Raw genomic sequence first — 15,990 nt, forward strand, 5'->3', positions numbered from 1 at the left:
AACAAACGGTTTCAATGTCTTGCTTGATTTTAAGCGAACAGTTAAATTCTTTGAAAAGTGGGAGAACCTCTCTGTTCTTTTTGAACTAGAAATGTTTAGACTCCTCTGGACTGAGCTTCGTGCTTCTGAATTGCTTTCGGCAAGAGATGTGGTTTGGGAAATAGTTGAACAAAGTCTCAGTTGAGGCCTGTGAACGCCCTCAGTCTTGTATCTGAAGCACAAAGTACCGTGGTGATGCCTGTGCTAGTTCATTTGTCTCTGTTTTTAATCATTTTTACCTAGAAGCATGTGCTTTCTGTGTTCAGAAGGAATGCTGTATCCCTTGAGAAGTGTCCTCTTCTCCTGTCGTGTGTCCCCCCCTCTGTCCGTACCTGTGCTGCATGGGCTGCTTCGTGAACGTGTCGCCTTTCCAGATGCATGTCTAATGAGCGCCAGCGCGCTTTCCCTGCTGATGACGAGATCTCTTTCCATCCCTCCCTTCAGGTTGTGTGGAGGAAACTTGGAGATGCTGCAGGGTCGTGCCCTGGAATTAGACAACATTTGTCAGGAAATCAGTATAAAGGACCTATGTAAAAGGCCCTGAGCAAGTCCTCTCTCTGAGTTTGAACTGCCCGAGAGAGAAAGAGCTGACTGTGTCCGCAGCGACTTGCCGGCTGATGACGGGGCATCTCTATGCACTGCACGGGACTTCGCTGGAAGCCAGCAGAGGTTCTGCAGAGGGGTCTTTCAGAGGAGCTGTGTTGTCGGCGTTCCCCAATACCGCTGTTCCGATGTACTGGCTCGTGAAACGCTGCTGCCGCATCGACGCTTCAACACACCACACGTAGAAGCATGGAGGTATTTGCATCCGAACTAAAAGATAATTGGGATTCTGCAGGAGTTACGTGAAATAAGTTTTATTTTGGTTAGTTACAGTGAATCTCTAGTTAAAGCCTGAACGAATTTTGCCACTGGATTTAACAGAGGTTTTTCACCAGGCTGGAGAGACGTTGATAAACTGTGCCTTTGGTCTCCGCAGTTTTGAGAAAGTCACTTCTTAGTAACTCACACTTCAGTCTCGAAAGTATTGGTTAATGGTGCTTAGGCAATTTCCAGATGATTTTTTTGCTTTGGTAGAATACCTGCCTTTGGAGGTGCTAAAAGACCATCCAGTCTCCTAACCAGCCAGTAGTGTAGCATAACTACAGTACTTGTAGTGAACCGCAATTTCTTTCTAAATGAAAGTAAAGATAGCTTTCTTTTTGATTCACTTTGATGCACATCTTCTGAAGACGTGTGCGATGTTTGCAGCCCTTTAATGAACAGGATACTTAGGCATCACTATCATAGGTCTCAAATCAGAATTTCCATCAGAGGGGTTTTTTTGAAAGTATTTTCCAGTTGTCAGGATGCTAATTTCTACTGTTTAATTTAGAGACGTGCTGGTTTATTTAACAAGAGTCTACAAGGATTTAAAAGATTGCACTGCATTATAAAAAAGCTTTTCTTGCCACTGTAGCGTTCTTTCAAAGGAAAAGGTTTTATTATACTCAGAGCATGTCTTTCATTATTATGAGGCAGAAGGCTCTCGTTCAGATTGCCTGAGATTTGACCAGACGGCGCCCTAGATGTGCTTAGTTTATTTTTATCTCTGTGTATGATACTAGTTGTGTGTATTGAATTGCAATGATAGGTATTTTGTGTATCTCTAAAAGCAACGATAGTTCCGTGTATGAATGTGCAACAGGCTTGTGACTGAATGCCGTTCCTTAACTTTTTACCATAGCTGAGCATCAAAAAGACTAATAAAAGTTTAAAAAAAAAATAGGAATGCAACGATTCCTGCGTTTCTGGTTTGTTCTTGGTTACTGAGATTTGAGCCAAAGTCAGAACCTCTGTTTCCTCTGAGCTTGCAACGTGCTGTATTCGTGGCCTCCCTGCAGTGGCATGTAGCTCAGTCGCTGTACAATCTTTTGTTCTATAGGAGTATGATGTAAATCTGCTGTCTTCAGAAAAAGGGTGTTCATTTGCTGCAGTAATTATGTTGGTTTCTGTTGTTATTTTTACTTGGTACCATTTGACGTAAGGCCTCCGATCTGGCATTGCTTTCTTGGGCAGAACTCCTGTTGGCTCCGTCTTCTGGAGCTGGAAACGCAGAATCCGCCTTCCATTTTGAAACATTGCACTCTTGCTTCATTCTTATCTATAACCCAGCCCAAACAGTTGTGTTAACTGTTACCTTTACACGTTGTTTTCTCCCATGCATATCGTTTGCATAGTTAAACTTCAGTTGTTGTATTCCTATATATCTATATATACACGTATGAAAAGATGTAAAACATGTACTTGTGCCTGCAGTATGTACGTGCAGGGGCTAATTTGAGGGACACTGGTCTTTTGACACGACACTTGTGTAAATTTTGATACTGTATTAAAACTATTTTTTTACAGTTCTGCGTAAGATTGGGTATCAAGTATCTGTGTTCATCTTAGCAACGGTAATAAATTATAGAATCTCACCGCTGTTTGCTGTCCTTTAATGACCGAAACCGCGAGGTGCTTGGGCTGACGCGCAGTTTGCTTTGAAGGAGCTGTTGGGAATGTTTCCTGCTGGGTGGAGAAATGATCTGCGTGTTGTGGATTTTGTTCACTTTCTCTCCAGGTCTCTTAAAAAAGCCCAGATTTGTGGACTTGCTTCTATCTTTTATGCTAACTGCGGTAGCTACTGTATGCATTCTGTACGGCCAGCAGGCGCCGTCAGGTTGCCACCAGCTGCGAGCCCCAGGTGCGGTGCGTTAAGTCCCCAGCCCTGCTGCAGGGGCAGCCTCGGGCACCTCCCTGGGCCCTGCCTCCCCCCAGCTCCCACAGTGCGGCTTCAGGCGAGGACGGGGCGACATGGAGCTCCCGCAGACGCTGCCCTCAGGTAAGCGATGCTGCATCTTGGTGGCACGGGGGGAGGCTGGCTGTGTCCCGCCATGTGCCGGTGGCCTCCTGTGCCCACCACATCTCCATTCCGGGACCGGGCTTCCTAGTCCCACCACGGGCTGGGTGTGCTGGGGGAAAGCCCAGCCAAAGGGCTGCTTGTTTCTGCTTGTGCCAGTGGGCAGAAAACTTGCACTAAATTTTTTGGAAAAAACCCCACTCAGTACAATCAATATCTTGAAGCTGATCGATCCTGTGGGGGGCTCCTAAAAATGCAGCTTGCTAAGAGGAGAAAGCGAGCAGTGTGTGAAGAGGGGGAGTGCTCTGGAGGGGTCCTGCAGCCTTCTGATTTGTCTCTGCGCTAATGAATAAAAATTGTGTGGTAGTTACGAACCTTCCTCTCACCTTTCTTGCTCTCTGCCCACACGGTTAGGCGTTTTTCAGTAAAATGTAACCACGGCAAGCATCGTGGACGCCTCATTCAGTTGTTTTTAGCATAATTCTGCTTCAGTTGAAAATTTGCACGTGTTGTTACGGGGCCATTCCCAGCTTCTGAGCAGAGCATGAATGAGCTGTAAAATTCACTATGTGAGTGAATTTTAAATAGGACTCGCATAGCAGATGTAGTGAGTGGATTTTACGTTCTGGAGTGGAGAAAAGCTGCTTTGCTGAAGGGTTAGGAGGTAAAGAATGGCAGTTTGATTTTCAGCAAGTGAAGGGAGCCCATTCCCCAAAGGTTGCAGTTGATGGACATGTTTACGAACGCGGCAGGAAGCCAGAGTGCCCTTTGCAGGATGTTCAGCGCCGCCAGCCCAAACAGCCTCTGCCGCTCCTTCGTGCTGCCTGCACCTCCCAAACACCACATGCCCCACGGGCTTTCCGAACCTGCCCAACTGACACCACTCCTGCTGGGGCACCAGTTCGTTTAATTCTTTGTATGTTTTTGAGATAAGTTCCAGGGTGGTGTGAATTCTTTATACAGATCTTATCAGTTTGGTATAGAAGAAAGTAGCTCAGCCACTTTTTCCCCCACGTTCAGGGCAGAAAAAGTCTTGATGATACTGTCCTTTATTTGGAATTCCTGCAGAACAGACTAGCAAATGCAGCTGCCAGATATATAACGCCAAGACCTTCTTATATCTCCACACTTGTCTTTTCCAGGCTTGGGTGAACCATGGGCACCGGGATCCCAGCCGTGAATGTCCTTAAGCCAGCAACTAGCTCTGCGACCGGTCATCCAAAAACCTGAAGGTAAGAACAAGCTGCCTGGAGAGCGGCTCTGCCTGGGTTTAATAAATAGAGGTTCTGCATGATTTAATCAACCAGCGAACAGGCATTTGCTGGGCTGCCTCATGATTACGGTCAGGCACTGGTCAGCCTGCCCAGGGAGGTGGCTGAGTCACCATCCCTAGAGGCGTTTAAGAAACGTCTAGATGTGGCACTTCAGGGCATGCTCTAGTGGCAGAGATTGTAGGTTGTTTGGTTGGACTTGATGATCTTAAGGGTCCTTTCCAGCCATGAAGATTCTGTGATTATGGTACTTTCTAGCACGCAGTCAAGCCCAAAAGTGACGGTGAGGTGGCATGTGCCGGAGCTGGCAACTCACGGCTGATACAGGCAGGATTGGGAGTGAGGGGGAAGCAGAAACTGCAAAAGGAGGAAAGAGCAAATAATCTTCTTGCTAATAATGACTGGCTGGCTTTTTTCTTTTTTAAAGAAGAACATCTTTCCCCTCCTCCTCCTTGGTGAGTTCAGGCTCTTCATGGGTGTTTTATCCCAGAAACAGCATGGTGTGCCTGAGATTTTCCATATGTGGAAGAGAAACTTCAGTTTTTATGAAAAGCCAAATGCACTGTGGCCACTTCACAAAAAGATCAGGGAGGAGGGGAAGAGATGCTCCTGGGCACTTTGGTGGGGGGTCAGGCAACCCAAAAATGGTAGTGTGAATGAAAATAAAGTTTTAAATAATCTAATATAAATAAAAATAGTACAATGTTTTAAAAACTTCAGAGGGAACATGGACCAGAGACATAAACCTTACTTGAATCTTTCTTAACTGAGAAAGCTGAAACATTTCCATGGGAGTAGTGAGAAAACTGAGAAATATTCATGGGGAAAGATGAAAAATAAATAAACCCCTAGCATCTTCTGGTATCGATATGAGGTCTTTGCTGGCCATGCTGGAGCCAGGCTCTGGGTAGCTCCAGCCCTGTCCAAGCATTTGTGGTTCGTCTCATGCTAATGGCTGGTGGGGAAGGACCCCAGGGACTTCATTACATGCTTCCACCTGAAACAGCTTCCCAAACACCTGGTTCACAAAGAAGTGCCAAAATAATAATAATGAATTGTTTAATATGTTTGTTAGAACATGATAATTACTCTCCACTTGAATAAGAATTTGTTACATGTTTCTCTTCAACGCTCTTCACGGCCCTGAAGCTTGACGTTTCCTTGCTGCGTTTTTCTCCGCTACTGTGAATATGTTGAAGTAAACGTTTAAAATAATTTATAAGTCTTCAGATGAAAAAGTAAAGGAAAAAATATCATAGGGAACTCTGGAAAGAAAGAGGACAAAGGGAAAGGGGTGGGGACCTGTCCTGCCAGGTGAATCTCGTGAGGTGTGAATCGCCTCCTGGTGCAATCCGTTCCCTATGCGACTCACCTGTGCCTGTGGCAGTCACGGAGGCCTCAGAGAAAGGCGTGGCTTCATGTTTTCACATGTGATTTTATTTTATTTTTTTTAGCTTTCCTTGTCATAAATGGCAGGGGACAGGGCTGGCCTGTGAACAGTAGTGTTCCCTAGGCCAAAACACCTCAGTTGCAGAGCAGGAGGGGGTTGATGGCATGTTTTTTTCAGGAAGCTTTGAAAGTCCCTAGTGACACGTGGACACCTTGGCTCAGGTGAGCGTGCTGAGCCCTGTTAAACTGTAGCATCACTCATGGCTTAAGCATAAAGGTCGGAGAGTGAAAGAAAAACACTCGAGCTTTGAGGTGGCCTTTTAAAATAGGGTCCAGTTTGTTGTCAGAGTGGTGGGAACTGGCCTGAACATCAGTCTGTGGCATGGGGCTGTCGAGCCGCTCTGTCTTCACAGGCGTTAGACCTTGTAAGAGAGGAAACGCACAATCTAAAAATACGCTATTTTTCTCCCCCTCCTGAAAGGAGTCTGTGTTCACAGACTGCTGTGTGTGCCCATTTAGAAAGCCCCAGAGCACCCCAGAGCCCACCCTACACAACCTTGAAAATCCCAGGAAAAGCACACTACGAAACTCGGAAATGTTTCCATGGGAACTGTTCCTCTACTCCTGCTAGTAAAACGGACTTGTAACACGAATGATAACAGGGCCCAATTTCTGCACCAAACTACAAGCAGGGAACACTACAAAGGGAACCAGTAAAAAGCAGAAGTGTAAATCAACAAAACTGCTAAATTAGGTACGTGTGTGCCTTCCCACAAAAGACCCACAAGCATATAAACAAAGCCCTCAGGAAAAAAAAAAAAAAAGATCATTTTAATTATAGCACATTCAGCCAACATAAACCCCATGGATTGTGTGAAATCAGGTTTGTTCTTCTGATACACAGCAGGAAGCTCTGTAGCAGATCAAATAATACGTTCAGGGAGGCTGTCTTGCTAATTGCTGCTCCTAGCTGAGCCAAAGCAAACTGTTTAGACAAAGGAGAGAATTCACTTTTTATTTAGTATTAATTATGAAATAGCATGTCTGGATGGGCTTCACAATAACACTACACTTCCTGGGGAAAAAAAAAATGTAGTCCTAATCCTGTGAAATAATAGGAGAATTAACCCCTTGCTTCAGGCTGGAACCCCAACATGTGCTTATAATTAAGTGCGAGATGAATGATGTCTCGAATAAGGCCTTTCCTTCAGTCACAGCAAATTACGAAACTCATTTTAAAGCCTTCTTTACAGGCGTTCTTGTATGTTCTCACCTTACATTGATGGTAAAGCAATGCATTCTTTTCTTTCTGTTGGGACTTTTACACTTCCTCTTGTTTTTTTTTTTTATTTTTTAAGCTTGTTGTTATGGCCATTTTGGAGCATCCCTTTGGCTTCTCACTACAGATTCTGGAGTTTTGTACAGGGTATTTTGGGGCTTGGATGTGTCACTTGGGCACTCTCACTTTGCGCTGCCAGTAGCCTACCAAATGTCAGCTGCAGGTTTTATTTTCCTCCTATGCTTTTCTCCTGCAGCGTGCAAGTGGTGTCTCAGAGCGGCTTAGCTGAATATTAGCATTGGTAGCCATGGGCAAATAAAAACCGACATGGCAGGGAAGAAGCTGCGTTACTGAATGCCAGAAGCGAGTTGTTGTTGGACTTGGTTAAGCACCTTCTACACTTGGGCAGCAGGACTGATGTTCAGGGCAGGTGGTCGCACGGCCCGGCCCAACAGAAGAGGGGAGCAATGATAAACTTACAAGTATGCATGGCCAGGTTCGTAGGAAGTGGATGAAAAGATGGAGTAGGAATTGGCTGGAGTTGAAAGCTGCTTCTTACTGTTGTGTAACACGTCCTAGTGATGGCTCTGGTTTCGCTCTCTTTTACATCAAGCTTTGAACGTGCATAACTGCAAAAACTGCTCCTTGGAGGCCTTCTGCTCTGAGTGGTGCCATCTAGAAAGACAGGTCTTCCACAGCATAGGAAGAAATCTTCTCTCCAAGGGAACAAGATATCACAGATAGCATGAAGGACCGCTAAGCCTCAGGCTCTGGGGTTCAGTTTCTGTCTTGCTGAACCACGATGCCCTCTGCCCTTGCTTAGCTACCTCCCGGCACCCACATCCATCAGCTCCCTGCGGAACCATTAGTCTGTTGGTCCGCACAATGTCACCCTTCTGCACCAGGGCACCGCGCCTTGCTGGCAGGACTGCCGGCAGCCTTACATGGCCAACGGGTCTCTCGGGCTGGAAGGAGAGCATATGGTAGATGCCTTTCAATGCTGAAAACACTTTAAAAATATATATATAAAAAAATATCATAGGCATTGAGCCTTTCCTAATGAGGCACGAATTAAGAGCTGCTACTGAACTTACGCGCAGTGTAGTAAGAGAAAAGTATATATTATTAGTTTCCTAGTTGTCAGGATCAATATGTAGCATGGTACAGCCTGCCTTTTGCTCAGGTGCTCGCACATGCTGCGTGGGTCTGCATGCAGGTACACATGTGCATGCAGCAGGCTTTATCTGGAGGTTACCGAAACAAGCAGGACTTAGATTAGCTTATGGTCTGGTGCGTAGCGCAGTTAGAGGGTGTTCAGATGGAGCCTGGCACTCTTCTGAGCAAAGTCTGTTCTCTGCTATAACGCCCAAAAGGCAGCATCTTTCTCGCGGTAAGGCTCTCGGCACAGTTCCTCAGCTTTCACGATCGGGGTACTGATCTGCTACCAGACACTTAAAAGGAGAACCCAAAGTAAAAACAAAAGCAAAAACATTTGTGGCCAAACTGCTTATTTGGATCTTGGCAGTCAGTGGCATCTGAATGAGTGATTTCAAAGTAAAACACGTTCCTTTGGGATCGTCTGCTCCCGCAGACAGGTAAAGCACCTCGAGTCCAGATGAGGTAACTGGTAGCTAAGAGGACTCCAAGCTTCTTCATTTAATCACAGTAAATAAACCACGTGTACATGTTAAACAAAAAAGATTTTGCCTACCAGAGATGAATTATAGTTACAATTTTTTATTAAAGTGTTCATTTTAATCATTTTGCTAGTAACTTTAAAAGGGGAGAAAAGGTAAAATAATGAGGAACGATTAAACCTTGTCTCCATAAATCCCATTAATAACGTTAGGGGAAAAGTGAAATAGACGTTGAAGGTGGTATACTCCGAGATGGCTTCACCAGAAGAGCAAAGCTACATAATTAGGACATTACTGTCTGTTTCTGTACAGGAAAATATCCGCTCTGTATCTGGAGATGCCACAGCCCATCAAGAAGGGCCAGCAGTCCCCATAGTTCAGGTGCACCCTTGCTGCGTCCCATGGGGAGGGCCTGGCCAGCTTGTCCCTCAACCCAGGGCTCGATGTGGCAAAGCAGAGCTGCCATCATCCTTCGCCCGCTTGGGAAGGGCTGTTTGGGCTTGATGCACCGCCCGTGTTTTGCAGCCACATGCAGAACTGGGCAAAGAGGGAGAAAGGCAGGAAGGCACCAGTATATTTCTGGAATCATAAATTATGCTGTATGTTACCTGGAGCTCAGTCGCTAAATTCTGCACTGACCCCAGTAGCATGTGGCTGTAATTAAGCCGTGTGCCAGAGCGGGTCTGCCCGGTGATTACACGTTGGGGCCTGACTGCACGCGACAGCGGAGGAAAGGGGTCAGGCACCTGAGGACATTGACAAGCTGCTCGTGAACAGACGAGCTGTTGCCACAATTTAATCAGGCTCTGTAAAACATGCTGAAACGATTCATAACAAGTAAAGAGGATAGGAGTGGCCTGCAGTCATCTGCAGGGAAGCTGTTGCCGATGCCATGGCATGTGCCAGCGAGGAGCTGTGTGCGGACAGGACTCGTGGGATGGACCGTACCAGATGTGCAGGGCTCCTCCCTGCACGTTGGTCACCCCTTGCCAACCGCAGTGTTGATCTGTGTGTGATCCACGGTTGGATTGTCCTCACGGTGAAAAAGGTTTCCTTGTACCTGCCCAGAATTTCCTGTGCTCCCGTTTGCATCTCATCCTTTCACCGGGCACCTCTGGGGAGAGGCACACGCCTTCTGCTCCAGCCTCCGGCCACCCTGGTTGCCTCCATGGACTCATTCCAGTTTGTCCACGTCCATCTGGGGAGCCCAAAACTGGACCCAGCACTCCAGATGTTTCACTGGTGCTAAGGACGGGGAAGGACCATGTCCCTCAGCAGCCCTGTTTTATAAGCCCTATCATACTGTGGCAATAAAGGCTGTGTTGGTACTGTGACAGAATGGAAACTACGGGCACATTCGCATATAACATCCATAATCCATATGTGCTTATGTTAAGCAATAGCTTTAGTGTGTCTAGCAAAATGTTTCTGCAAGTGCTAATGGAAAATTGAGATTAATGTAGAGGCAGGCATGTGCCAGCAGTGTGCAATAAACACGCTGCTCTGAAGTAATTTTGGAGACATTTTCAGATTAAAAAAAAGATAGAGCAGTTACCTCAACAGCAAAAAAAAAAAAAAAAAAAGAAAAAGGTGACTACTTCAGACTTATCCGAGGAGCTTCGCTTGGCCCTTTGAAGCTCTTCCTTTTCTCAGATGAAAGGTCCATGTGACCGTATACTTGACTTTTTCCCTGCTAATATCCCTGTCTTAGCAGGAGGAAGGAACAATGGAGAGAAGACGGCTTTTGATAACATTCAGACAGTGATCTGGTCTGCTACTGAGCGGGGCTGAGACTAGCACAGATAAGGGCTTATCTTTGATCTTGATGAAATAATTGATGCTCAGTATCCTCCAGCGATGTTAATGTGCCAGTTGAAAACCTCCTCATCCATTTTGGTTCTGTGCTGTTGACAGAGGGACCGAGGGGCATGTTCTGCCCATCTCCCCGTCCCAGGGAGCCATTAGCGGACCCCGAGGACTCGCTTTCCAGGGTCAGGGCTGTGGGGTGCAGGGTCTGTGGTTTGGGACCAGCTGAGCACGTCAGGACATCTGGTGACTGTCTCGCAGCCTGTCGCCGCAGGACGTGCCCTGACGTGGCAGCCTGATCCGACCCGACCACACTCAGGTTTCTCTCTTGGGCTTTCTGTGTCAGGAGTGGGAAGGAGAACAAGGCTGGGTCCTCTCTCCCACTCCTCCTCCTCTCCCCTCCCATCTCTGGGCTGTTTCTCACCTTTTTTTCCTCACGCCTCGGTGCCGGGTGCCATTTTGTCTGTGGTTAAGGCCCCCTCCCCTGAGGCGCCTCTGTGGAGGCTGAGGGGCCGGGCTGCGTCCTGGGCTAGAACGAGCTGGAACCGTCCAGAACCGGCTGGAACCGGCTGTGCCTGGCGGGAGCAGCCCCCGCCTCCCCTCACAGCGCGGCCGACGCCCGGGCACTCACACCCAATGCAGGTACTCATGATATATATTAAGCATTCCCCCTGAATTTGCTCCCTAAAAGTAGACGGAGTCCCACAACAAGCTCTGCGTTTCTCGGGTGGGATGGCGGACCTCCCCGTCCCCTCGAAGGCAGGCGTGGGGAACGTGGTGCCCAGCCCCGCGGTGCCCGGCCTGTGCTGTGGGCAGAGCCAGCTCCTCCCTCCCCAAATTGTCCCCCTTCACGGGTATTTCTCCAGGCTGACATTAAGATTTGGGGAAGTTTTGAGACCTCCGTAACTCTTACACATGCAAGGGCACAACCCCATCCCCTCACCAACTGAGCTCTGAGAATCTGAAGGGGAAAAAATAGGTTTGAATTTGGAGATTTCCAGTCATTTTGCGTCCGTTTCCTTGGGCAGAACGGCACCTACATAAATAACTTGTTCCTCTGCTTACTGCCCATAGTTAACTGTGCATGCTCAGCAGCCATTGCTATCAAAGACTGAGGAAAACTTTTTGAATGCACCTTATAAAAAAATGTGTTCTAAGTCATTTTTGCTGCATTTTAGTTTTCTGTCATCATAGAAACCATATAAACAGCAAAGTCCATAAATCAGAGGGACTGCAAGAGGGAAATAGATTTAGTCTAATTATCCCATGCTATTCGTTTGGATGGGGAGGAAATACTAGGCAGACTGGTTTTGTTTGGTTTTTTTTTCCTAGGCATAATTAAATATGTTCCCTAAAAGGTTTTTGACTAAACTGGCTATTAACCACATTTGTAATTTCTATTTCACACATTATTAAGCTCTGTGTTCTGGTGGCCTGAACAAGAGGAGCTAAAATTATATAAATTGAGGGATGGTATTGGAAGAGAGCTGTATAAACGATCCAAAATAATGCTTTGGCTTGGTCTCAGTTCAGATGTGTCATGTAAGTTTTCATTCTTTACAGAGAAATAAAGAAATAAAGATGACCAAAGGGCAGGAAAAATATGACTGCAATGCTGGAGTCTTAGCTGAACTATAACTGCACACAAAAACTAGTTTTTTCTTCTGTTTTCAATTACCTGAGTGATCCCTACGGTATTTAAACCCACTGGGAAAGGTAGCGCTGGTTTAGCAGGACAGACATTCACTTAAAAGGACGGACCCAGTTCCCTTCATGTTTCTGTTGCTGCTTCACGGACATAGTCCTGTTAACTGGGATTTCATGGGTAAAAATGACTGGAAAATTATCTCAAAATGATGCATCTTCTATTCTCATTTTGGTGTGTCCGTTGCAATTTCCAGAGGAGTTGGTAAATTACATGGAAATTTTCAAATCTAGTAATTAAAAAGGTTTAAAATTTAATTTAACCTCGCAAGTCCTTTCTTGTGGTGAAAACACGTTAAGCAGGTTTTATTTTGAAGCAATGGTTACCACAGTTGGTGGAAACGGCATGTCCATCGTTTGTGACTATTGGTAAATCACCATCATTAGCAGCTGCTGGGAATGGCCAAAGGGCCAGGAAGGGAACCAGAGATTGTAAACCTGTAACTGTGGTAAAAATGATAATGCATGTTGAAAGGAAGTGACAAAGCTATTCCAATAAAAGAGAAATACAGTAGGTAAGCCCCTGAACTAATGCCATTTGATATACCTCAGCTCTAAGTTGATTTTCCCCCTCTGTACCTCCTAGGAAAATTTGGTCCATAAACAGTAGAAATCTAATTGTTGTGAACAAAAATGGTTGTACTTTGCAGGTGCTCTTGTGCCTATTATTACTATTAAATAACTATAGTAGACCTCAGTAGAACAATTAGGTATTTATGAAAAGGAGACAGCTATGGTACTTGACAAACTATAGTTGAATTACAACAAAATACAGCCATGTTGTAACTAAACAACAAAAAAAATATCTACTGTGTGAAGTGCAGCAATCTATACTTCGCCGTTAAAAATCAGCTTAAAGGAGTTCTAAAGGATGTTTTCCTCATTTTGAAGCTTAGCTTTTCAAAGGGCTTCAGGGAATTTACAGGATCTATCAGATATCTCCCGTTCCTGTTCGCTCCCATGTAACTAATTTATGCAGCTCAGAACAACTCAATGAGGAAGGGGAGATATAACAGGGATAGTTTTACATGAATAAGGCACCGGCGTGGACAAGGTGTTCCTCTGCTCACGAGAACTTAAATCCATTTCATGTTTGTCTGCAATTCACTGGACGCTCTGCTAAAAACTTCTTGTCTCTCAGATGGGATTTGTTAATGTCTTGAAGGATAATCCTGGGAACGTGCTCAGTGATGGTGCTTTGTAAACTGCCGACAGAGACAGGTAAGTCTGTACGGGGTTTTCTTTGGGTTTGTGGAGCCTAGGGCTAAAATGCACGCTTAGTTTGTTTGGTCCTAGCTTAGTGTTTATCTTAGTATGTGACTTGGCGTCGTTTTCTGTGGTACCACAGGGGGATACGTGTGAGGGCCTGATGGCCTTTCCTTGGTGGCACCGCCCAGAAAAATACTGCATTTTGAACTCTGTCCTGGGGGAAGGTCCCTACAGTCCATTTCTGACTTCATCCCTGGGCCTTCACAATAATTTCGGAAAAGAAAGGCAGATCCCAAACAGCCTGCTTAACACTATGATTATTAACACCCTTTTCCTCTATTTTAAAAATTCCAACAGGCACCTGTTGTTTGTTTGTTTGTTTTAAGTCAATGCAAAATATTTATTTACATGAAGAAATGCCTTCATCTGTTTGAAGGAGGGAGACATTTAGTTTGCACATAGTATTGCTGTGCACATTTGCTGCTGATTAGAGGGGTACGGCTCAGTTTGCAAAGCAAAGTGCCTGTACAAACGGATTTTTCCCCTTCGCCTTCTGGTCTTCCCAACTTGAGTTTTCCAGGTGCAGAATGGTCTTCACTCAGAGAAAAGTCCATCTGTGCTTTGCCGATGCTCAGAGGAATAAAACTTTGCAGATGAGAGCTGATTTCGGTCCTTCTCCTTTCCTGCCTTGATGCTGGAGTTGGTTTCGTGGCTGTGCCAAGCAAATTGGCAGAGGCTGCTGGGCCTTGCAAAATCATCCTGCTCTGTGACTGGAGCGGCTCTCCACTCCTTTTATCCTGTAGGAGTATCCGTTTATTTTGTGTACGATTTTCAGTCTGTTGGAGAAAAACCATTTATCCTGCAGACCATGACCATAAAAATGTTGTGTTGCGTGATGCCTTAGCTGTAATTCAGAGGAACCGCTTCTCAGCTCAAAGCAAAACTGGGAGACAGAGAGAAATAATGCACAAAGGAGGACAGTTTTCTGAATGCCTTTGCTAATCCCACTTTCGTGGGTGTTGTGAAACTCTTTGCGATGTAATTGCAGGGGTGGTTTTGATCACTGTGTGCGTTGCAGCCTGCCAAATCTGAACGTCTATACGCGTGTCCCCCTTCTGGACAGGGAGCTTGTAGCAACAGAGAGAGGTTTCTCCCAAAATTTAGCAACGCCCATTTGTTGACCGGGGGAGGGTGGGGTGTAGAATGAATAACGACTGAAGTGTAACACCTCAGAATTTTTTGTATTGGGCAGGTCACAGCTCTGTAATACAAAGTACCAATGTAAAACTAACACTTTTCTGTAGTTTTTGCAGTGTCTGATTACTTGCCTTGTGAACAAGAGAGCTGTTCTTCCTGGGCTGTAAACCTGCTCTAATTCTCTGACACCCCATTCTTAAACAGGAATGCTTCCGCTGAAGGCCACAGTGCTGCACCAAGAGGAGCAAGACACCCCGGCATTGTGGCGGCTCTGGTTTGCTGGACTGTCACCTCGGCTCTCAGCACAAGCAAAAGTGAGTAGCAATTTCCAAACCGCTTGAGCAGATTTCTGTTTGCAAAAGCAGCTCCCAGCAGAGGGGCAGCAAGGAGGCCCCTGCCTGGGGCTGACTGCCCCGGTGTATCTGCAAGTGGTAGGTGGCAAAGTTCCCCAGCAGCTGGTACGCTTTAAAAAAAATATAAATTAATTTTAAAGAATACTCTTATCAGATGGTTTGTGCAATGTATCAATTGTTTGCATAAATAGATTTTTACTTACTCCAAGACTCACTGCTAATTTTATCGTGGTGGAGTGTTTAATAAATTACAGGAGACAAGAATAAAGAGAGAAGTCCAACCTTTGACTAGAGTACGAAGGAATAGTGTTGATGTAGGTTTTTTTTTTTCTCCTCTGCAATGAATGTACAATATTTTTCTCCATTACTAGCTGTTGGCTGTGGAAGTGAAAATATAGGGGTTGGTGACCCAACGCCAGAGAAATGAGGAAATACTAGTACATAAAACCATTTGCACTAAAATATTAAACTTGTCCAGAAGATAAATAATGGTGTTTGTTAGCGACGATAGGAGAGTGATGGGGACGAAACCAGGATCACAAAAGTGGTGCCTGGGAGCAACATAGCAGTGCTCATGGGTATAAGTGACACCAAGGTCTTGCAGCCTGTCCCAGCGATGGTGGGGGATAGTGAATTGTGTGGCAGCATAGACACAAGGAGTAGTGATAATTTGGTAACTACAGTAGTGTCCGAGAATGATCAGGTGCAAATCAGGGCCTGTCCCCCCAAGAAAGTGGTAGGTCAATTAACCCAACTGAAGTGCATCTACACTAATGCACGCAGCATGGGGAATAAACAGGACGAGCTGGAGGCCATCGTGCAGCAGGGAAACTATGATGTGGTTGCCATCACGGAAACGTGGTGGGACGACACACACAAGTGGAGTGCTGTAATTGATGGCTACCAGCTTTTCAGAAGGGATAGGCAAGGGAAGAGAGGTGGTGGGGTGGCCCTCTATGTTAGGGGCGGTTTTGAATGTCTGGAACTCAACACTGTAAATGACAGTGTTGAGTGTGTATGGATAAAAATCAAGGGGAAGGCCAACAAGGCAGATATCGTGATGGGAGTTTGTTATAGACCCCCTAATCAGGATGTAGAAACTGATGAGGTATTCTATAAGCGGCTGGCAGAGGTTTCGCGATCATCTGCCCTTGTTCTTTTGGGGGATTTCAACTTCCCGGATGTCCGCTGGGAATACCACACAGCAGAGAGGGAACAGTCCCGG

The 15,990-nt window shown here is 45.8% G+C and overlaps 1 protein-coding gene across 10 annotated transcripts in view; it reads left to right on the forward strand.

The window, feature by feature from the left end:
* The window catches only part of CCDC85A (coiled-coil domain containing 85A), a 173,072-nt gene that overhangs the window by 73,213 nt on the left and 83,869 nt on the right, over positions 1-15,990 (forward strand). For 6 of the 10 annotated variants that reach the window (XR_008465255.1, XR_008465252.1, XR_008465256.1 and 3 more), the window contains 4 exons: positions 484-837; positions 2,642-2,902; positions 4,063-4,152; positions 14,617-14,726. Coding sequence is in view for 2 of the 10 variants with exons in the window: in XM_054194168.1 (XP_054050143.1) it covers positions 484-573 (90 nt within the window). In the remaining 8 variants the exon portion in view is untranslated. Of the gene's footprint in view, positions 1-483; positions 2,530-2,641; positions 2,903-4,062; positions 4,153-14,616; positions 14,727-15,990 lie in introns of those variants that run through there. The other 4 variants (XM_054194168.1, XM_054194163.1, XR_008465258.1 and 1 more) reach the window with 3 other exon arrangements.

This window comes from Rissa tridactyla, chromosome 3, assembly GCF_028500815.1.
Source record: "Rissa tridactyla isolate bRisTri1 chromosome 3, bRisTri1.patW.cur.20221130, whole genome shotgun sequence".
Lineage (NCBI taxonomy): Eukaryota > Metazoa > Chordata > Aves > Charadriiformes > Laridae > Rissa > Rissa tridactyla.